Source organism: Saccoglossus kowalevskii, chromosome 1 (assembly GCF_978046115.1).
Source record: "Saccoglossus kowalevskii chromosome 1, keSacKowa6.1, whole genome shotgun sequence".
NCBI lineage: Eukaryota > Metazoa > Hemichordata > Enteropneusta > Harrimaniidae > Saccoglossus > Saccoglossus kowalevskii.
Window position 1 is genome coordinate 10,542,152 of NC_140641.1, and position 24,052 is coordinate 10,566,203.

Sequence of the window (24,052 nt, forward strand, 5' to 3'; positions counted from 1 at the left end):
CGATTATTTCTTTCTCAATTGATAAGATATATAAAAACCGTAGAATAGAAGAGGTTGAATACCTTATAACTAGATGTATTTGATTTACCCAACTCTGCAGACATTATAGAAACTGCAACGGGGTGTATTATATGTAGTTTTTGTTTTTATTTTTCGCTGAGAACGCTTTGTAAGCAAGCGATTCGCAATTTCAATATGTAGAAGGTCGGACTTAAAACAAATTTGACGACAAGCTTAATCACAATGTCAGAAAAGTCAAAACGAAGTATGAATATAAAAATGATGATGCTAAATACAGTTTAGTGTTCACGTGACGTCAATAATCATACTCCTAACTGATCTTAATATGTTAGATCCACTTCATTACATTAACTTTAGGGGAAAAAAAATATTTCTTTGCAATCCAAAAATTGAAGATTAATTTCTTTCAACGTGTATTAGTAATGTTTCAAGTTTTCTTATATACTATACGCATTTGACTTTTGACCCTACTGGGCACCTCAATGTATAATGTAATAAATACAAAACTCGCCAAGAATATGCATTGGTACACAGTCCATGTGATTGGTGATAACAGGTGCATGTGAGAATATGACGTTGATTTATTACAGTTAGGCATTGAAAATATATCTTGTAATGTTTTTTTTATCCTTTAAAATAAAGCAATGAATTTCTAGAAAACTCGCCTCCATTCGTTTGGTGACGTGAACTGGACGGTCCACATCCCATGGGTCTGTATAACTTAGACTCTGGGGGGGGGGATTAATAATATAAACTTATCAACGGGTATGCGAGGCACCCAAGGGATGTGAACTACTATTATGTTTCGAAATGGGCAAAGGGCTCTTTTTGAAATTCTCAATGTTTTTTGACATTTTCAGGGATCAAAACAGTCGTATTTCTGTTGTGTTGACATAATGTGTCAAACAATAACTTCAAGGGATGTTTTTTTTTTTTTTAAATGTAAGTGAGTTTTGATAAATTTGATCTCTCAGACCGTAATTTTCATCAAAAGTTGGTACCTCGCATACCCGTTCATAAATAATACGAGTGGTCCGTAGAGTTGACGATCGCGTCTTGATGTGGTCGAGTCCGGGCCCCGTGATACTGTATTACGTGGCATATTCACATTTCAAGTACATACACATTTACGTTCTTCTGTTGTAATTGTTAGGACAAATTACTCGGCCAATGCAATGAGAAATATATGATATATTGATAGATTCTAACATAGACCTTCGTCCATAATTGAAATCAATAATATATACATTAGTACTATGACAGTCTTGGACTGGTCAATGAGGGCTCGAGAATTGTCATGGTTACGACGGTATACTCGTGTTATATAAAGATGCGCATCCATATACTATGGCATATAAGATCAAATTTCTGACATATTACAAGTTGCGACGAGTTATCAATTGTATTCAAACGATGTCACTCGTAGACAACAATTATGTGTGAAAACTTCAATTTACATTCGTCGAGTCCTATAAAATCGTGTTCAAGTGCGGAATTGACCACTGTGATCTTCAAGCGCTCATCAGTTGCACCATTCACAAAACATCTATACACTCATTGTGCTCCCTTCGGGTTTTTTTTTCTGTTTTGATAGTGGATGGGAAAATCAACGCCGGTACCTAGCATGAATTGCGGAAAAGCTCTTGGATATCGACTCCGATAGTAGGTTTAACCACAGTCATTCTATAGTCTATGGAGAGATTGTGGTTTAACATAACGCAATTTTAACAGCTAGTGCACTCACGACAGAATTTGTTTGTATTTTGGCGCGTGTCATTTTATTTTTTAAATGACCGTGATTGGCCGAAACCACCATCGATTATAACATTTATACGACCATTATCATACATTGGGGTAGTGTCGCACCCTCGTGTATAAGAATATATTATACTGGTCGCCCCCCAATCTCCCAGGCAGAGTTCTATTCCACGAATATATCTCCGCCGCCACGCGATATTATGCTCGTCGTTGATTGGTCGATGCGTCACAGTGGAATTACTTACAAAGACGCCCAACAAAACATCGCCAGGCAGGTGTTCGAACCTGACGAAAGTATACGCGTTGTTTGTAGATTCTGGCTAATTTTAAATTGAGAAGCTATTTTTTTATATTCCGTAGCACAAACGGTGTGGCAGTAGCACGATTTAGTTGCCAATACTACGAAGTGCTTTCGTTTGTTTATATTTCGTCGCCTGGCAATCCACAGGACGGTCAGTTTGATGAACCGAGTAACACATTAGTAACCGCAGAGGTACATTACTTGGGGTTTACTGTATGGTGACATCATGTCAAGATCCCATTCAAGTCTCATCTCGTAGTTAGCGAGACTGATGCTATTACCTTCTGACATGACATAGGCGGTTTGTAATAAAACAATAAAACACGTATTACCACATTCATAGTGAAAAAATGTAATACATCGAAAATATACAGAAAATATAGTTATCGTAATCCGTCATATCGTGAGCAGCTATTTTGATCCACCTGGACATCCCAGTATCCTAGTTACCTCGGGCATGCGCATTCGCATTTTTCTGAGTTGGAACGCTTATGCGAGCGCGAGATTGTAACGGGATCTTGGTATCATGTCACCGTAGTTGCAAACCCCAAGTAATGTGCCTCTGTAACCGTTATTCCGCGATGAAATTATTTTCTTTTGTAAATTATAACTATTTCACCTTTAACAGTACATTTACGGAAAAATCGTTATCAGCTATCAATAAAATATTTTAAAACTTGTTTTCCAGTAGGAATAAATCAACACGAGAGCCCTCTAATAGCAAAAATACGCAAATGACACGCGTAGTAAAAGTCTTGTGGTGTTTCACCACAAAATGGCGGTGTGTGGTGGCAGAGATACTTTCGGTGATCTAACCGCAAGGAACTCTGGGAAGGAGAATGGTCGCCCCCCTCTCCCCAATTTGCAAGCGTCTATTATATTTCGAACTCATAGTTGCTGTCGACATAGGAAGTAAAGTAAGCAAATAACACCGAATAAACGGCAAGGTAAAGACTATGTCTAATTATAGTAAATACGTACTGCGTGCGTGACTAAATACGTACTGCGTGCGTGATTAGGTGCCGTACGCGAGCGCCGGTTCGAGTCACGCACGCAGTACGTATTTACTATAATTAGACATAGTCTTTACCTTGCCGTTTATTCGGTGTTATTTGCTTATTATATTTCGGGTCTATTCCGTGCACGTCAATCGAACGTTGTTTTAACAGACATTTCGAATTTCGTCAAAAACGCTCGCATTACGCGCTTTGCGAATATGCAACAACACTAAAACAAAAACGGACTGAGATTAGCACCAACCAGTTATTTCACTGACTAATCTTATAGATCCTTAGTGATATTTATTGAATCAAAATTACAAAAACAAAACAAACCAATAATGAAAAACACAGAAAAAAAGATAGGGGTACTGTCTGATATTCAGAACTGTGGGTAGACTGTTTACTTTCTGTGCAGAAAGTGCATTCAATTCATCGTTATAAATCATCTTCAAATTACGTACATACATATGTAAACTTTATTTCATACGGAAACACATTGTTCTTCTCACATGCCCTTTTATACCCGGTAGGTGTTTGCGCTAAAGCATAAAACAATAACATAACCCGCACCAAAGAACGTACAGGTGCATTGTTCACAATATTACGAAAGGTGTTACGAAATCACGCATGCGCACGTCTGATCTAAGGAGTGTCTGGTATCCATCTGGAGCTTGTGAGTTGAGCTCCGTAGGCATGATATATCTGGAATACGTGGACATGCCGAGTTTAACGTGAGGCCAACGAGTGCAAAGGTAGTTATATTATATTTACACTCCACGAGAAATAATCGAAGGCCATCGAACTACTCGATTCCACTGACAGTAACATCCTTTGGACGTACATTGTACACCGGCAGACATCTTGTTTTCATTAAGCCTGGTAAGTGCAATTCACAGCTGTATAGCATTATTTGGTGCCTCGTTGAAGCGATCACAGCATGCAGTCACGTGTCGGAGTTGTTGTTGTGACCAAGGGTTGCAGACACTGATGGGTGCGTGTGTATGTGAGCTAAAATAGACCAGTAAACTGAATGGACGAGTCGACGGAACGTACTAGGTGTCCTATTTGTTTACAAATACGCCATATGATCACGTTCATGGGTTGTTTTCACAGGACTGTACGGAGTAGTCAGTGCGTTCTGTATCACTTCCATTGTAGCTCTCTAATTGATGAATGTTAATTAAGTTAGCGTTGTAAATCACCGCGTATATCAATATGAGTCGATGTGAAAATTCAAAGCATGAGTAAGTTCATAATATAATAATAATAATAACTTTATTGCATCCTTAGAATTACAAATGTTCTATTGGTTTACAGCAATAAATATATAAGTGATTAAAAATATCAAAGTATGATAACGTAAAAAAAAAAAAAAATAGAAAAAAAGAGTCAAGGTATTATATCCAAAAAAATTGTGTCCTTTTGGCTGTAATGTAATTGAGGACGAATACCACTTTACATTAGTTTGTCCCAAATACAGCTCCCTAAGGTTGAAGTTTATTGCACAGTATTACTTCTCCCCACCTACAGAGATAAAGTTTATTTCATTATTTCAGAATCAAACCCCATATATACAATTAAACCTTGGTAAATTTATATTTTATAGTTTTCAAGTACGTCAGCTTATGCTTGAAGAGAACACTTAATTATGCAAATGTTATGTATTATGATTTTATATTTGTTTTTCTTTACTTGTTTCTGCGACCTTTCCAATCTAATTTATTATGTATTTATTTGTATCTGTACATAAGGCCAATGGCCACAGTACGAAATAAAGATATATATATATATCCAAAAAAAGCTCATTTCTTAAAATAAATGATTTATGTAAAAATTCCCCTAAAAGTTTTATTATATTAATAATTTCTGTCATTACTTTTCATTAAATATGTGAATTTTTGCAGGTTGGTAATGATTTCTTTGGGGAATAAAATATTGGAAATAAAATCATTTCTATCTGTTTGATATCGTGGGCAAACTAAAAGAAAGTGTAATTCGTCTTCGATCTCCTGTAATGGGCATTGTTTACAAATTCTATTTTATAATGGGGTTTTTGGATTGGTATGTCTGCCTTTTTCAATGGCTAGATTGTGACTACTTGTCCTGAATCTAGCCATTGATATTCTTTGATTATTATCCAAAACATTAATGTAATTTTCCAGATTGTAATTAATTTTAAATTTAATGTATGTTCTCAGTTTTGTTTTTTCATTTGTCATATTCTCTCTCCAGTATGTTATGTATTGTTGTTTAATAGTGCTGCTAATTTCCTTAATATTTTGATGTGATAGCTGTGATGTTTTAGAGAGGTCTACATCTTTCAAGATATTTTTGACTGATGTTTCCCATTGTGCTTTTGACAAAGTCTGATCGCTTAACGCTATCTTTGTATAATTATTTTGTGACTTGTCTGTGACACAGGACCAGAACTTAATCATATTGATTTTCACTTTATTTATCAATGGAAATGTTCCAATTTCACCCCGACATGCATTATTTGCTGTGTATTTATTAAGCCCAAGTAGTTGTCCTGTGCACTTTTTCTGTTATAGTTTTGTCCCAGTTATTGTTACTCATATTTTCCATTCCCCAAATTTCAGATCCATACAGTAAAATTGGTTTGATACATATACATGTATTAAACAGATGGATGTACGTTTTACAGTCTGTTTTTTTTGGTAAAGACTGCTTTAGTGCATACATGGCTTTGATTGCTTTATCTGCTAGGTTGTCTCTAGCTTCTGTAAATTTACCATTTGACTGAAAGATTATTCCAAGATAATTATATGAGTTGACACAGCAAAGTTTTTCATTTTGATAATAGAATTGTTCATTTCTTTGTAGTGTTCCCCTTCTGAATACAAGAATTTTAGTTTTCGCAAGATTTACTTTGATTTTCCATTTTTGGCAATAATCTTGCAGTTTATTTAATGCATTTTGTAGGCCCTTTTCTGTTATTGAAATTAGCACCAGATCATCAGCGTAAAGTAGCGAGTTAATTTTTGTGTTGTGTAGTGTGACCTGATCAAGGGATCTGTCTTCCAAGTATTTACTCATATCATTAACATATAAATTAAATAGTGTGGGGCTTATAAAACAGCCTTGTCTCACACCTTTTGTTGTCTCAAATATATCTGTGGTTGTGTTTTCTAAACGAATGCATGCTTTTGTATTACAATACATATTTTTAATAATATTATAGATTTTGCCATTTATTTCATTTTTGAGTAATTTATAAAACAACCCAATACGCCAGACACTATCGAAGGCTTTTTGGAAGTCTATAAAGCATGCATATAATTTTCCATTTAGCTGGAGATATTTTTTAACAATTGTTTTCAGTACAAAAATGTGGTCTGTTGTGCGGTGACCTTTACGGAACCCTGCTTGATTATTGTTAATTATGTTATTTGTTTCAAGGTATTGGGTAATTCTATTACGGTATTTATTATAGTACAGAATGTTTTTCCCACACAACTTGATACAGCTATTCCCCTGTAGTTTCCTGGGTCGTGTGAATCACCCTTTTTATAGATGTGTGAAATAATACTAATATTCCACGACTTTGGATAAATTCCGGACTCTAAAATAAGGTTAAAAAGTTTTTTTAATGGTTTTATCAACGATTCTGAGCTGTATTTCAAAAGCTCAGAGCAGAAGCCATCATAACCAGGTGCTTTTTTATTTTTAAGTTTTTTAATAGCATTTTTTATCTCTTTTTCTGTTATTTTATTGTTAATAAGTTTATTAGATTCATTTCTGTTTTCCTTTTCTGACATATCAGAAATGATATTATTTTGCAAATTATTGTTCTGATCAGCTTTGTTCAATATTTTATAGTATTTTTCCCACTGTTCTACAGAAATAGGATTAGATTGATTTTTATGAGAATTTTTCAATTCATTAATGATTTTCCAAAATTGATTGGGATTTGTATTTCTCAAATGTGTTAATTTATTTACAATTAACAGCTCTCCCTTTTTAGCTCCGCTGTCGACTTTGTCGAGCGGAGCTTATCATATGAGTGATTGTCTGTCGTCGTCCGTCGTCGTCGTCCGTGTCAATGTTTTACTTTTTCGACTTCTTCTTGAAAACTACAAGCCTGAATGCTTTGATACTTGGTGTATATGTACCTTGGGTAGACCTCTCTTAGGTTTGTTCATTTCATGTTGATATCTTCAATTCTCTAATTTTGGTGAATATTTTTGTCATTTTTGGAAAAAAGTGATATTTTCGACTTCTTGTTAAAAACCGCAAGGGCAAATGCTTTGATATTACATATATAGGTACTACATGTGGACCTCTCTCAGATTTGTTCATTTTGTAATGATATTTTTAATTCTCTAATTTTGGTGAATATTTTTGTCATTTTTGGTAAAAAGTGATATTTTCGACTTCTTGTTGAAAACCGCAAGTCCAATTGCTTTGATATTACATATATAGGTACTACATGTGGACCTCTCTCAGATTTGTTCATTTCATAATGATATCTTTAATTCTCTAATTTTGGTGAATATTTTTGTCATTTTTGGTAAAAAGTGATATTTTCGACTTCTTGTTGAAAACCGCAAGTCCAATTGCTTTGATATTACATATATAGGTACTACATGTGGACCTCTCTCAGATTTGTTCATTTCATAATGATATCTTCAATTCTCTAATTTTGGTAAATATTTTTGTAATTTTTGATAAAAAGTGATATTTTCAACTTCTTGTTAAAAACCGCAAGTCCAATTGCTTTGATATTACATATATAGGTACTACCGGTATGTGTGGACCTCTCTCAGATTTGTTCATTTTGTAATGATATCTTTAATTCTCTAATTTTAATGAATATTTTTTTAATTTTTGGTAAAAAGTAATATTTTCGACTTCTTGTTAAAAACTTCAAGTCCAATTGCTTTGATATTACATATATAGGTACTACATGTGGACCTCTCTCAGATTTGTTCATTTTGTAATGATATCTTTAATTCTCTAATTTTGGTGAATATTTTTGTCATTTTTAGTAAAAAGTGATATTTTCGACTTCTTGTTGAAAACCGCAAGTGCAATTGCTTTGATATTACATATATAGGTACTACATGTGGACCTCTCTCAGATTTGTTCATTTTGTAATGATATCTTTAATTTTCTAATTTTGGTGAATATTTTTGTCATTTTTGGTAAAAAGTGATATTTTCGACTTCTTGTTGAAAACCGCAAGTCCAATTGCTTTGATATTACATATATAGGTACTACATGTGGACCTGTCTCAGATTTGTTCATTTTGTAATGATATCTTTAATTCTCTAATTTTGGTGAATATTTTTGTCATTTTTGGTAAAAAGTGGTATTTTCCACTTCTTGTTAAAAACCGCAAGTCCAATTGCTTTGATATTACATATATAGGTACTACATGTGGACCTCTCTCAGATTTGTTCATTTCATAATGATATCTTCAATTCTCTAATTTTGGTAAATATTTTTGTAATTTTTGATAAAAAGTGATATTTTCAACTTCTTGTTAAAAACCGCAAGTCCAATTGCTTTGATATTACATATATAGGTACTACCGGTATGTGTGGACCTCTCTCAGATTTGTTCATTTTGTAATGATATCTTTAATTCTCTAATTTTGGTGAATATTTTTGTAATTTTTTGTATAAAGTGATATTTTCGACTTCTTGTTGAAAACCGCAAGTCCAATTGCTTTGATATTACATATATAGGTACTACATGTGGACCTCTCTCAGATTTGTTCATTTTGTAGTGATATCTTTAATTTTTTAATTTTGGTGAATATTTTTGTCATTTTTGGTAAAAAGTAATATTTTCGACTTCTTGTTAAAAACTTCAAGTCCAATTGCTTTGATATTACATATGTATTCATGTGAAATTTTTACTCAGTTATATTCCTGACAAGTAGACCCTTGTCATTGTTAGATAACTATATAGGATTGTTGTGGAAACCATTATCAAAAAAGCAAATAAATCTAATTTTATTTCAAACCAATTTTATACATATAGGTACTACATGTGGACCTCTCTCAGATTTGTTCATTTTCTAATGATATCTTCTGTTCTTTAATTGCCATGTGCATTGCTAACAGCGGAGCTATCTCAGCCGACAGGCTGCTTGTTTTGTTTAGTTTTGATCAATTTTTTATATTTCTTTTTCTTCACAAAATATATTTCTCTTAACTTTTTGTCAAAAGGTTGTCTGCTAATCAGTTTAGCACAATAAATCAAGTCTTTCTTATAGGTTCTACAATCTTTGTCAAACCACTTTTTCTGTTTAAATTATGTTTATGTTTTTGTTTTGTTTTGATGTTTGATTTCTTCTTTTTAAAGGTTTGATCAGCTACATCACCAATAATTGAGTTGAAATTCAGAACTGCATCATGTATTCCATCGTTATTCAAGTTATATTTGTTGTCTAAGAAAGTTTTAATTAAATTTTGAGTTTTTTCAGATGATAAGTTTTCATAATAATCAAAGATAGACAGTTTGTCTCAGATCCAACTTTTAGGGAGGCTATTTTTGTTATATTTTGAATTAATTTTCTTAGAATTGATGCAGTGATCTGACAGGATGGTAAAATTATGAACTTGGAAATATTTAAAATTACAGAGCAAGTTTGATGAAGCTAAGGCATAATCTACTGTGCTATTGCCGTTGTAATGATAACATGTGAAGTTACCACACGAGTCACCAGGAATTCTTCCATTTAGGATTCTAATGCCAGTGCTCTTACATAGTTCCAATAGTGATTTACCGTGTGTGTTTATAAGTATGTCTCTGTTACTACGTTGTAATATGGTATCATCATTTGTTTGATTGTAAGTTTGATTGAGCACCCACTGTCCCAGGTGTCGAGAAACTGTGGATTCAGTTGGTAATCATTAAATGTTAAAGGTCTTGTATAGTCGCCTGGCACGGGGCTTTATGGAATAATCTACACAAAAGTAAAAATATTGTCATTTTCTTTGTTACAAGGATAAAGAAAGTGAAATAAAAATATGGGGTCACTACTCATTTCAGATAAAATTAATCAACGGAATTTTATCATTGTTTTCTATGGCAGATATATAGTGTTCAGAAGTATTAAAAAAACTGACAATATAAGGAAACATGTTTTCATTGTGGTCTATGGAAAACACTGCTCAAATGACATTATGGTTATGATTTTACCATGTTCCTAAAAAAACAAAAACATGTAGACATGCCTGCTCTCCATTAATGGTAGTGAGAACACATCCGTATAATTACTGTACACTTATTCTTAATTAAACAGCAACTAATTATGGCATAGATTTAAAAAACTTGACAGCCATTGTGTCATAGAATGTTAAATACAACAGTGCTGCTTGCTAACTGATACTCTTTCAAAATCAGAACACAGTTGGTAAAAAAAAACAGTCATTTCTATAAGCAGTAAGCTTATTTTGACAGTTTTAGTGAACACTTTTGAATGTCAAAAAACTTGAATTTTAATCACATGATCTGATCACAAGGTGTTCTTATATGGGCATTGCAAGGGTCAAGAGTTCAAAAAGGACTTCTGTATATACAGTTGAGCCCTCACCCTTAACCCTAACAATCCAGCCCCCAATATAATTCAATATGCCCCTCCAAATAACTATGAGTGACCTGAAAAGGGGTGTATATAATTGAAAAGGGGGAGAAGCACTGGAGGATCATGGTTACAATTAGAGTTATGAATGAGGGGGACCAAATTTGTTTGTTTCCTACCGATACCATTTCTAAACTATACATGAGTAATTGTATACAGAAAAATGATTTCTACACAAAGACTGTTCTAGAATTTCTTTCCTTGTCTCTGCATTGTATAGATAGTACACGTCATAGAACATCATGTGTATGTGATGAATGGAGCTACCACATTTGTCGTTTTAATACAGATTTGTGTAACTATGACATCATGTTATTATTTTAAATATTGTGATTCTCTCTGTGGTTTTACACAAATTTTGAGCTTACGCTGTGCGCCGATCACCTTCCTAGATAGGGGAGGGGAAGTGTTGCACGATCTTGTTAGCATTAACTAGTTATTTATTTTTTTACAGAACGGCTACAATGGCATATAAAATGAAGGACGTACATTCCGATTTGAAGTCTGATTTAGAAACAGTAATTGGACTGTCCATTGGTCAATTTGTACTTGGTATATTATGTGTTATCTGTGCTGTGATTTCTGTTGAGATAGAATGTTATCAGTATTCACTTGGTGTTGCAATGTGGACTGGTACTTTGGTAAATACACTGTTTATTTATTTAGTAATCTCTTTTTTATCATTAAATACATCAGTATTAGTTACAAGCATTTCACCAATGTTGTCATTTTTCATTTCATATACTTTATTCTATATAGTGAATATACAGTGTATAAAGGAAATCTATCATGAAAACTAAATTAAATGTCTTTTTTTTTCATTATTATGTTATAGTACAGTTCATTTAAAAAAATCAAAACAAAAATTAAAATGACAAGCCGGTAGGCTGGTTGGCGATCCGCTCCGCTCAAAAACAAGCAATATGTTTTTGGTTGTTTCCATAGTGTGACATAAACGTGAAGCTAACGTCGGTATATAACTAAATGGGCCCGTATACGAAGTTTGCAAAAAACATTCAGTCTTTTGAAGTCAATTAGTTTATTACTAGGACGTATTCTGCTGTTACATCATTTATTATTTCCATCCGTTTTGCGATAGTATATTCTAGAATGAAGGCAGCATTTACAGTTCATTCAAAGTTCAAAGTTGCGTTGGGATTATGTTGATACAGTGTAACAATGTCGGCGTCGGCGATCTCCTATCACTGCGCAACGTAGCCAAATTAAAAAGCATGGTCATTTGAACACTGCTATTACAAAACCACAGTCAGCTAGCATCAGTGTCGCTGGGTGTATATTAACAGGGAAGTTGTGCAACCAAATTTTCGCCGATAAAAAAAATAACTAAGGCAAAAACTCGCTGTTTTTCAGCATTTTTGTAATAAAGACATTATTCTCTATTAATAATCTGCCCAAAATAGGAATATTTTTACTAATTCTTGTGTTTTTTCGAAGTTTTTCAAAAAAACTGCGATTAGGCTGCGAAAGTAGAACATTCCGGACGGGGTGAAATGGAAGAGCATCGCCAGGCAATGGACGCGGGGCTCTTTGGCAACGACAGCGTATGTATCGTGTCCAGCCATTGGTTGGCTACATAGAGATCAAAATACACATTCTATTTTTAAGCGTTAAATATGGCTCTTTCGTTTCACCCCCCTCTATTGGTAGAGAATAATGTCTTTATTACAAAAATGCTGAAAAACCGTGAGTTTTTGCCTTAGTTGTTTTTTTATTGGTGAAAAACTGCAAACTTGGCAAATTTGGTTGCACAACTTTCCTTTATCATATACACCCAGCGACACCAATGCCAGCTGACTGTGTACAAAACTGGTAGGAGGTAATACATTTGGGGCGAAAGTATTCAAAAATCAATTTGGATGTTGCAATGGTAGTGGTGGGCCAGGATTTTTTTCCAATTAGTGACAGCACGACCTACCTGTGAAGTATGAACAAAATCAGCCGAGTCGAAAAAATCACAGAAGAGTTGCCGTTGCTGGTGAAAAGTTACCCCAACTTTGGGGTCAAATTTCTCGGTAATGAAAAAAGATATCAAAAATTCAAATAGTAACTTTGTGCCCACACTCAAGCTGAGTAGAATGAGCTGATGTGTTTTATCCCAAATTTGTAGGAGATACATTTGGCGCAAAGCTATCAAAAAATCAGTTTTTTGGCTGTTGTTATGGCAACGGTGGGCCAAAATTTTTTTACAGATTTTTACTAATAACTAGGGTAAAGGTGTGACCTACCTGCCAAGTTTGAAAGAAATTGACCAAGCCAAAAAAATCACAGAAGAAATCATATGTGAAAACACTGGAAATCACACACACAGACACACACACACAAAACGACAAAAGTGATTATGAGCCTAGGGTAATCCTAGCGGAGCGGATCGCCAAAAAACTCTTCCTACATGTACATATACAGCATTTTTTTAGCTTGTTACAATAAGGCATATCTCACAATTTCAAGTGTTTTAAGTGTGAAATTCCACGTAATTCTGAATTGTGATTTTTTTAACTTCAGTTTATGACAACTGGTGCAGTTGGATATGCTCTGAAAACGGACATTAGCAGTAAATTAGTAAGTACTCGACAATGAACTTCAACACACCTATATGATGCAATGCAATTTCTGCTGTGATGTTCTCTTCACAAATTGACCTCCAACAACGTCCTTTGACCTGATAGGTCAAGTCTGTTATTACCCAATCAGAATGCTGTGTTGTACCGACTCTATTCTCTGGAAATTGCCCAGAGCCTTCTTGAAACGCAATGCGGAAAAGAATAATCAATGTCAAAGTACAAACTGTTGGAATTGATATAAATGCCCAAAAAGTTGTGGTGTATGCTAAGTCGGATGAGTATAGTATGGTAATCTAATATTATAATGTAAAGGTATCATATCGTAACATATTTATGCTAACTGTCTTTTTAAGGTTCGTGATAGCTTTGTTTTATCCATCATATCCTCCTTGGGGGCGTGTATGTTAATTGGTTATGGAAGTTTAGCAGCATGGGCAGACTTCACAGATGGAAAGGTGTGTATTGGTACTAATGTTTTCATGTCAGTTTTATACTCAATCTGTAAAATAGGAATTAATCTCATTGTTCTAGTTATAATGTAATACCATATATGCTGTATTATTGGTTATGCTTATGTAAATGACTTTATGGATTGACACTTGTGTGTGCGTGTGTGGTAACATGGAAGGTACTAATGGAAGGAGCCACGGCGCTATTGTTTTAGCTTTACCCTATGATTGTTTGTCAGTGTTTGTTCACAAACATTGTTCTTGTTAGCTTTTAGCGCCTGCGTACAATTGTTACGCTAATCTCGAGCATTCAGTAATAGTCGGAGCATGTTCGAAAGCGATAGTCGAACCTCGCATGTACAATATTGAAAATGGCGTCTTGTTTGAATGCTGTTGTTTCCGGAATTCTTGGCGAACTTTAATGGAAAATTGTCAGATATAACATTGATTGGAGAACTGATGAAATATCGTGAATTTTGTATTTGTAATGATAATGAGACTTAATCAATGCTTGTGACGAATGCATTATTCAATGGTACCATTGTCAGTGCGTTGGTTTGGCACCCGAAACTGTCGAAATTTTTGACCACCGGACATCGGCGAACACCAACAAAAAAGATAGTATCGAAAGAAGATCATGCCTAGACACTTTTCCTGTGATAATATTTTTTAAGAGTCCTTAGGAATTGTTGTTGTAGGCACTCAAAATCTTGTTCTAGTTACAGTTGCTAATAATTAATACATGTGAAATTTGTCAAACGTTCACCTGTTGAATTTTCGATAGTAAAATACGTATTTTGACTTTTTACACCTAAACAAACTAAGTGCGCATGTGTGATGACTGTAGTTTCATAATGCACATATATTTTATAGTCACATTAAAAAAATGGCGGGGTTTTATCATACTCTGCTAACTCGTTACTTGTGTAAACAATCGCAAACTATCATTGACATCTAAGATGAGCTAGACAATGTCCTTATCAGGATTAATTTGGGTTGAAACAAAAGGAAATAAGCCAGTTAGGAGGCTTAAGTGGCCACTTGATAGGCGTTGTGGCTCCTTCCGTTAGTACCTTCCATGGTGGTAACAACGATGTGACGGCTTCAATTTAACTTTACACCAACTTGTGACAACCCTCCCTATTTTCATAGTTTATATTAATATTTAATCGAATTTCAGTCAAGTTTTATATTCATATAATTGTACCTTTACTAAACATAAGCTTTGCAAATATTTCTATGTTCAGTCACGGGATATTCAACTTTTATTTAGTTAAACTTGATTTAAAACAGAATACTATGTTGAATTGCATTGTAATTAAGTTTAATTAAACTCAACCCTATATAGGAATGTGTTTTAATCAAGTTCATATGGCAACTATATTAAAAGTTAATCCAATGTGTGTCGTTACAACAACAGTAAGACGTGTATGTATGTATGTATGTATGTATGTATGTGTGTGTGTATGTATGTATGTATGTGTGTATGTATGTATGTGTGTATGTATGTATGTATGTATGTATGTATGTGTGTATGTGTGTATGTATGTATGTGTGTGTGTGTGTGTGCATCTTCATGTCTGTGTGGGTCCATCTGTCTGGACTGATCTCATTCGTGCCTGTGTGGATCTCATTCAAACTTCACACATACATCTTGCATCTTGGGATGCTCATGAACATGCGCTTGTTTCCAGATTAAATTCAAGATGGCCAAATGGCAATAATTTTTTGACTAAAAATTCATCAAAATGAAGCATTTCTGTCATTCTAGAGTTTGATCTTGTTTAGCTTTCTTTAAACATGTTGCATACATCATTCATAATGTCTGTCTTTTTGTTTTTCAGTTCAGATTTAAAATAGAATATTGGTGGCCATTTTATTTTAATCAAAATATTATGCATTCAATAATGTTAAAAATTCATCAAAATCAAGCATTTTTGTGATTCCAGACCTAGATCTCAGTCATGCATGGACAGACGTCATTCATACCTGGTCAGATATTGCTCAAACTTGTTACAAACATTGAACTTAATTGCACCTTGGTGCACACACTTTGCTTTTTCAGTTTGAATTCAAATTGACCAATGATGGAAAATTCACTACGTTCAATTACCCACCATAGACTCCGGTTAGTCAAAATGACTATTTTGAACTGTAGGCATTAATCAGTGATTCTGCCGGTGACAGAGATAGAATCTAGGTCAGGGGAAGCCCCATGACCTCAAGATTCTTTTACCCCTTACGTCACGAACCCACATGACCGAGGCCACATGGCAACGCCATAGGTAGCCGTCCATCACTCTTCAGTTCTCTTCGCCTCATCGGGGAATGATTCTGAGCGGCTCTGCCTGGCTCTGTTGCTTTTTCCTGTCCGGGTTTCTAGCGTGGGTCATCGCCGCAGCCGCGGCATCCGACATTCTAGCTGGTAGGATAAGTTTTTCTTGTCTTTTTACCCACGTGTCATTTTCCCCTTTGTGTGTTATGCTTTTCCACAACAAAGAAATCAAACCCGGTGCCACTACGTAGTCACATGTTGATTTCATGGTGGCACATTTTACAACTGTAATTCGTTTCCCTCATGCATGTCGTCTTTTATTTTTTATGTATTTAGAAATGGACAGATGCACTGGCAATGCCAGAGTCTCACCGCCGGTATTGTCTCTTCAGTTTTTGAGGCGGATTTGTACTCAGTGTACGCAGCAATTGCAGGAATGGAACCCGCATTCAAAGTGTTATCGTTGTTTCACATGCGTTCAGGGTTCCGGTGTCTGCCCAGAGAATATGTGTAATCGCTGGGGTTCGGAGGTCTTTCCTCCTATGAGGCCCGCGCTGGGTCCCGTTGTGGACCCATCCTCGCACGGCGCCGGTTTTGCCGCTGAAATGAGGGCATTGGTCGAAGGACTGTCAGGGCAAATTACGTCCCTGGCAGGCAGAGTAGATCACCTGCAGGCGGAGCGAGCTGTCTCCACTGCGGCCTCTCAGTGGGCAAGTAGGAAGAAACACAGAAAGCACCATTCGCATTCTAAACACGTTTCTTCCCAGCCCTGACCCCCCCCCCCCCCCCCCCCCCCGCTGATTCTGGGGAGGCCGAGGCTCAGGCTAGTGGCAGCAGGTCTAATCGGGAACCTCAGATATGTAGCATCAACGGGGACGCTGGTAGCCAGGACTACGTTTTCGGGGCAGGGCGTTCGGGTCAGGACATACATTGTACACCCACCCCCCCACCCCCCCCCCCCCCCCCCCCCCCGCTTTCAACCAGCCAGGGTTCACTGTGCAGTACCGGACTAGTTAATTTACCCTCAAGTCCGAGTTCAGCTGTGGGTTTCGACTCCCTTCTCGCCGACCCACAGGCGTTCCCTGTCATGAGACGCACTCTTGAACACGCTCTCGCCCACATATTTAGGCTGAGAGGTGGCAGTTCGCTCGCGTCGGATACAGTGGGTACCTCAGGCGGTCCCTCAGAGTCCACATTGTGTAATGACTCGGTGAGCCACGCCGTTGGGGTGATGCGGAATATTATCAGTCCAGGTGACACTATGTATATTCCCCCACCCTCGATCCTAAAGCAGCCGCTTACGGTCGCTTCTACGCTGATGGGATCTTAGGCGCCAGGATCCAGATCGACCCCATCCACACGTCTCCCCTGGTCCAGCCGAGCGCTGAGCGTGGGGGACGGCGCGCAGACGGTGTTGAGGGGCGGTCGTTGGTCAGCCGCGGAGGAAGTAACGCCGAAAGTAATCTTTTGCATATCTCTTTTCGCTGGACTAAACGCTACCCCATCGGGGCAATCTCGGATTCGGACCCCAATTCGGGGGACGAAACCAGAAGTCCCCGAGCGGACCCCAAGGCTCCTTCCCCGGATCCCGGTACCACAAACTTCTGTTTGAAGGGGGATGGCCGCGTTCCATGGTCATTCTCATCATTCTCATCGACCCATTCTGAGACTATCCAACATGCCCTGAGAGTGGAGTTGTGACCCATTGATTTCTTTGAATTCGTGGGCGCCACATGGAGACCTCAGATGCAGAACGCACTCGCCTCCTAGAGCAGGCGACACAGTTAATGGTAGGCCACCGTACGGCTATGTGCGATATCCTCCAGTGTCATATGGCTCTCTTGACCGGGACTACTACTGTGCAGCGAGACGCGGTTTTAGACGCGTGTGTTTTCACCAGCAAACTGAGTCAGGGGGTACGCCACCGCCTCAGTTACGCAGACTGGAGATCCTCCACCCTCTTTGATGGGGAGATAGCGGGGGCAGTTGCAGAGCTTTGGGGTGTAAAAAACCAAATGGTCCAAGTCGAATCCGCTAGCCGGTTGGCCGTTGCCAAGGGTAAACGGAGGGCGCCCCAAGCACAGAAAGCACAACGCCCTAGGACTAGCTCTGCTAAACAGAGTCAGCCAGGAGGCAAGCGCTCGTACCCATCCGCGGGAGAGAAGGGTAGCGGCGCGCCCCCAGGAAAGAGAGGACCAGGTGGTGGCTGCTCCTCCTCCCTGGGTGGTCATCATCCCCGGCAGCGGGGTAGCGGGGTAAGCATGTTTGACGCTTACCTCTGCGACGGGGGGGGGGGGGGGGGGGGGAGCGTTCGGCAAGAGATCAGGCTACAGCTTAGTAACCCCAGTGATCTATGGGGAGGCTCACCTCATGGTAGAACTCCCCCCTCTTGCAACCGCCGAACCCATGGCCACAGATCCCTGTCGCACGTAGATTGCGCCGGTGCACCGATCCCTGAACGCTCCAGGTGGTCATACGCGGTTACAGAATACCACTGACATCTCCTCCGCCCCTGTCAGTGTCCCCCCCAGGAAGTAGACAGTTTGCTAAGAAAGGGCGCTAAGTCTGGGCTTCTACTCAAATGTATTCGTAGTACCAAAATCTACAGGCGGCTGGCGTCTGGTTCTGGACCTAAGCAGACTAAACCAGTATGTGCTTCTCGATCGGTTCCGCATGGAGACACCATCCAGTGTCCTACTCTCCATCCACCGGCTCGACTGGCTAGCCTCTTTAGACTTATGCGACGCTTACATGCACATACCAATGCACCCAGCAAGTTGCTCTCTCCTTCGATTCGCTCATCTGGGCCAAGTATTTGAATTTCGGGTGCTGCCTTTCGGGTTATCCACAGCGCCCTACGTATTCACCAGAGTGATGAATCAGGTAGTGCTGCTGCTCCACCAAATGTCAGTACACATCAATCCGTACCTAGACGACTGGTTGATACACAACCCAGACAAGGGGTTATTAGCCAGACATGTAAGGCTTACACAGGATTTACTTCACCAGTTGGGCTTTTTAGTAAATCACAAAAAGTCCCATCCCGACCCGACTCAAAAGTTGGTGTTTCTGGGCATGAAGTTCGACACCGAAGTAGGCCTGGTTCGCCCATCTCAAGCGCGTTGGGTAGCGCTAAGCAACCTAGCAGAACGCCTAGTCAGCGTACCTTCAGTGTCTCTCCGAGAACTAATGCGGCTCATCGGAATGATGACCTCCGTTCGAAGGGTAGTTCCTCAGGCCGCACTATGCAGCCGCCCGGTCCAACGCTTGTTATTGGAATACCGAGCTCACCTACGGAAACTAAACAGACGGGTATTGATCCCGGACCAAGTAAAGGAAACCCTGTCCTGGTGGTCGTAACTGACCAACCTCAGACAGGGGGTCCCCTTGGACCCACTTGTCACAACCATGACTCTGGTAACAGACGCCTCCCTCCAAGGGTGGGGAGCGCATCTATTGGACAAACAAGCCCAAGGAATATGGCCCCCGCAATGGGTTCGGGACCACCATATCAACTGGCTTGAGCTCAAAACAGTGCACCTAGCACTTTCACACTTTCGACCCGAAGTTTGAGACCACAGAGTCCTGCTCCGCACAAACAACACAGCGGTGGTCTCCTACATCAACAAGGAGGGGGGGGGGACATGTTCCCCATCGTTGTCGGTCCTAGCAGAGCAAATTCTCCTTTGGTGCCTGGAATGTGGAGCTAACCGCACACCACCGTCCAGGGGTGAGAAACGATCTGGCAGACGCCCTTTCGAGGCACCTCCATCTCCAGAACACGGAGTGGCAGATCCCCCAGTTGGTAGCCTCCAGACTGTTTCTGCTGTGGGACGGTCCAAAGATAGACCTGTTTGCTGCACCCCGGAACGCTAAGCTCCCGACGTATATAACACTCCTGCCGACACCAGGAGCATGAGCCGTGGAAGTCTTATCGATCCCCTGGTCCCACATGGATGCGTACGCCTTTCCTCCCTTCCCGCTAATTCACCGAGTACTGGAGAAACTTCGACAAGAGCCCACCTGCATATTAACATGGTGGCGCCCAATTGGCCGACCAAGGCCTGGTTTCCGCTCCTGCTGGAAATGATAGTCGAAACACCGGTAGTACTGCCGGACATACCGGACTTGCTGTCCCAGCCAGACGGCACACTACCAACAAGCCCAGCAGTGTACCACTTACACGCATGAAGACTCTCAGTAGACTCGCGTAGACGAAAGGTCTATCTAAGCGGGCTGCCAACGTCCTGGCCAGGGCGAACAGGGATTCCACCAACTCTGCCTACGACTTGAAGTGGCGAGCATACACCGGTTGGTGTAGTGGAAGGGAGATTGATCCATGCCATCCCTCTATTGGCCAGGTAGCAGACTTCTTTGTCCACTTGTTTGACGAAGTGGGTCTGTCCTACGCAGCGATCGTTGGCTACAGGTCAGCCTTGTCCCCTGCCATAGAAAACTCTTTGGGGTCAAGTTTAGCCGATTGTCCCATTATTAGGAGACTGTTTACTGCTTTCCATAATCAGAGGCCCAGGGCCCGTTCAAAGGAACCGCCCGATTGGGACCTGTCGGTTGTATTATCAGCCCTGAGAAGTTTTTGACGTGGAAAACAGTCTTCCTACTGGCCCTCGCCTCAGGTAGGTGCCGGTCGGAGTTAGGCGCACTGTCCTTTGCGGACGGTTGTGCCGCCTTTATGGACGATCAAGTTGTACTAAAGACACGTATCGGGTTTCTCGCCAAGAACCAAATCCCAGGACACGATCCTCAATCGATCGTTATCCCCCGGCTGTCAAATATTGTCGGTCCGGAGGATCAGGAGGAATTGCTTCTCTGCCCAGTCCGAGCGCTGCGTTGCTACGAGAACCGTACCAGGTTTTCCAGACAGGGAACCAAACACATGTTTTTGTGTTACGACCCTGGCAAACAAGATAAGCCGGCTTCCCCGACTTCCATCTCCAGGTGGATTACTGCGACTGTACTGGAGGTCTATAATACACTATCCTCCTCAACACAGACCTTGCAGAGACGCCAAGTACAAGCACATGAGGTCTGTGCGATTGCTAACTCACTCACGTCGTAACGGGTCAGGCTTTGTTTGCTGACCCAGCCCGTACGACCGCAGGGGCCCCTGCACATGGGCGATAAGTCAGTCTCGGCATTCTTGTGGGCAGATTGTCTGTACCACTAACACTCCTTGGAAGCTCCCAGGTTTTGCTTCTATCGACATACGCCCTCATGCGAACTGTTTCGGTCCTACTTCAAGCTTATCACCCCCGAATTCGGCTTGGGTCTAGCTTTCTCTGGCGCACTGAACCCTGTCACCACAGCAGCATTGGCTTCTTGCTTCGGGGACAGCACAGGCAAGGTAAGACACCACCCTTCTTGGGTCTTAACTTAGGTTTTTTGAGTTTGTTTTCATCTCGGACTGGGAAAAGACTTTCATCATTCTTTTTTAACTGTTTGCTCGAAAAAACCCGCCACCTATTGGTGTCTGACTCTGCCTACAGTTTAAAATAGTCATTTTGACTGACCAGAGTCTATGGCTATGGTGGGTAATTGAACGTAGTGAATTTAGGCGGGGGTTCTCCAAACCCGCCTATTCACATAGTTCATACCCACCATAGACTCCGGGTCCCCCCAACCTCCCCACTTTTTCCATCGCGTTGGTCTAAGTCCTCGAGGCGGAGAGAAAGGAACCAGAGTGATGGACGGCTACCTATGGCGTTGCCATGTGGCCTCGGTCATGTGGGTTCGTGACGTAAAGGGTAAAAAAATCTTGAGGTCATGGGGCTTCCCCTGACCTAGATTCTTTCTCTCCGTCACCGGCAGAATCGCTGATTAATGCCTACAGTTCAAAATAGTCATTTTGACTGACCGGAGTCTATGGTGGGTATGAACTATGTGAATAGGCGGGTTCGGAGAACCCTCGCCTAACTTTGAATTAACAAAAGTCATTCAAGAGCAATACATGTATCTCTGACACACGCCTTGACTGATTGCAATAACTTGCACCTACATTATAAATCAAGTCTGTACATTTTTTTCTGATTACAGAAGTTCTGATTGAAAATGCTTGACTCGTTTAAGTTTTCTTTCGCACAATATTTGCACAATAGAGACTGTTTCATACCATAGCATGACTTGTTTTTGTCTAAAACTTTTGTTCTTGTGTTAAATGTGTAATATTATTGGAGCTCACCCAAAACAACCCATGTAATCTAACAATCATAAATGATACATAGAAGAATTAGGTGTGTATTCAACTACAGTCGTAATACAGCAGTACTTTTGTCATGTAGCAGTGATTCTTGCACATGGTAATTGGTCGCACAGGCTACACAAAATCATAATATATCATAATATGTCCTAATAACTAAACCATTGCATTGAACTTATGTCACAGACATCTTTGTACAATTCAGACTGTGACTGTCAATGTGAAGCTACTTATAAGCTTGTGCCTGATTGGCTAACAAGCCATAATACCTAACAGTTGGACCAATCAGAGAGCAGCTTGTTCTTTGACAGGTTTTTCAACATATCAAATTCTGTATACACACATACATTGTATGCTTTGATTCTGATAAATGTAGAATGTCAGTTGCAGTAGTCATGGAAACTATGTGTTAGGCTCAGTGATGATGTCTAGTTTGACTCAATGGAAATAATTATATTTTACCATTAATTATCAGAATTTACAAGGTGGTATAGATGTGACTGTAGCTGTATTGGGACTCGCTGAATGTTGTGTAGCGATAAGTTCAGCAATCTTTGCATCAAGATTACCCACTGGTATTTCAAAGTACGCACCATTGAGGTATAGTTTTGATTTCAGTTCTTTTTTTAAAGCATGGTGGTCGGCGCGCAGCGCGTGTTCGAATTTCACGTAAATAAACAATGTATTTTACACGCGTTGTATACATTGCTATGAATTCTATATCAACAGAACGCAGCAGACGACTGCTGCCCTTTAAAGCCGAAGAATAAATGCAAATGAGAGAATAATATATTTTGATTAAAAAAAGTAATGCACTGATATTCACCATGCTTTAAAAAGTTGTAAATTACTTATGAGTCTTAGAGTGGGTTTGTTTCATTCACTAGTATGAACAGTGGTTGTTCCAAATTGATGCCTAAATTCAATCCTGATAATCATCTGTTTGTATTTTATTTTTATAGGATAACTGAACATTATACAACTAAGGATAGAACCATAATACTGATTCCGATGAGAGGAGATGACATTCCAATGATAAAGCTTCCAGAAGACCACAAGCTTGTTTCAGTGAAAGTCACTGGATAATGAACAATGTTTTCTACACATTTTAAGAGCTATTTACCAATAATGCACAGCAATATGACTTTATAGGCTTACTTACCTACTGTAAATGGTGCTTATCTATTATAGGACCTCTTGCTTTTATAGTACAGGGTTTTTGTAAAATTTTGTGGCAAGGGTCTCCACACCGTCATATTCACTGGGAGGGTCTACTTTAATAGTGATGGTCTGTGATTTTCAAGGAAAAGAAAAAATAATCAGAGCCCCAAAAAATTATCTTGAATAAAATTCCATGAAAGGAAAAAGGCTGTGAAAACAAACACACATGTGGTTGTTAGTGGAGAGTTAAATTCATGGAATATAAGAGTAAATATTATTTTATACCAGCTGTTACCTGGAAAAGGATTTGTAACTGAAACATATGGCTTCTTATTTCAAACCCTGGGAACATATCACTGTTGAATGAAAAGCATATATTGTCAAAATTTCTACAAGCTTTATTAAGAAAGAAAAAAACATGGTTACTTTGTATTTTAATGTAATGACACAATGTTTAATTTCAAATTTTGTATATTATGTTATGCAGCTTTGAAAAAATATTCACTTTATTGGCATACTCCAAAAATTTCTGAATATATATCCAAGGTTAAGAATGGGAATGTTTGTAGAACGCAGTACATCATGGTGCTAAACATACAGTAGTACTCCATTGGAGTGCATATGCAGATTGTTTTACTAAATGACTTATGAATAAAACAAAGGTTATAATATGAA

At 39.1% G+C, this 24,052-nt stretch overlaps 1 protein-coding gene across 2 annotated transcripts; it reads left to right on the forward strand.

Annotated features, from left to right (window-relative positions):
- The first annotated feature begins 3,724 nt into the window (after positions 1–3,724).
- On the forward strand, positions 3,725–24,052 carry LOC100373413 (uncharacterized). Of its 2 annotated transcripts, none has more exons than XM_002734365.4 (6): positions 3,725–3,960; positions 11,151–11,337; positions 13,220–13,276; positions 13,632–13,733; positions 22,692–22,816; positions 23,179–24,052. In XM_002734365.4, the coding sequence occupies exons 2-6, from the start codon at positions 11,161–11,163 to the stop codon at positions 23,300–23,302; spliced, it is 585 nt and encodes a 194-aa protein (XP_002734411.1). In that variant the 5' UTR covers positions 3,725–3,960; positions 11,151–11,160; the 3' UTR covers positions 23,303–24,052. The 2 variants fall into 2 exon arrangements, with proteins under 2 accessions (XP_002734411.1, XP_085355980.1); XM_085499854.1 differs by having other exon boundaries at positions 22,692–22,801.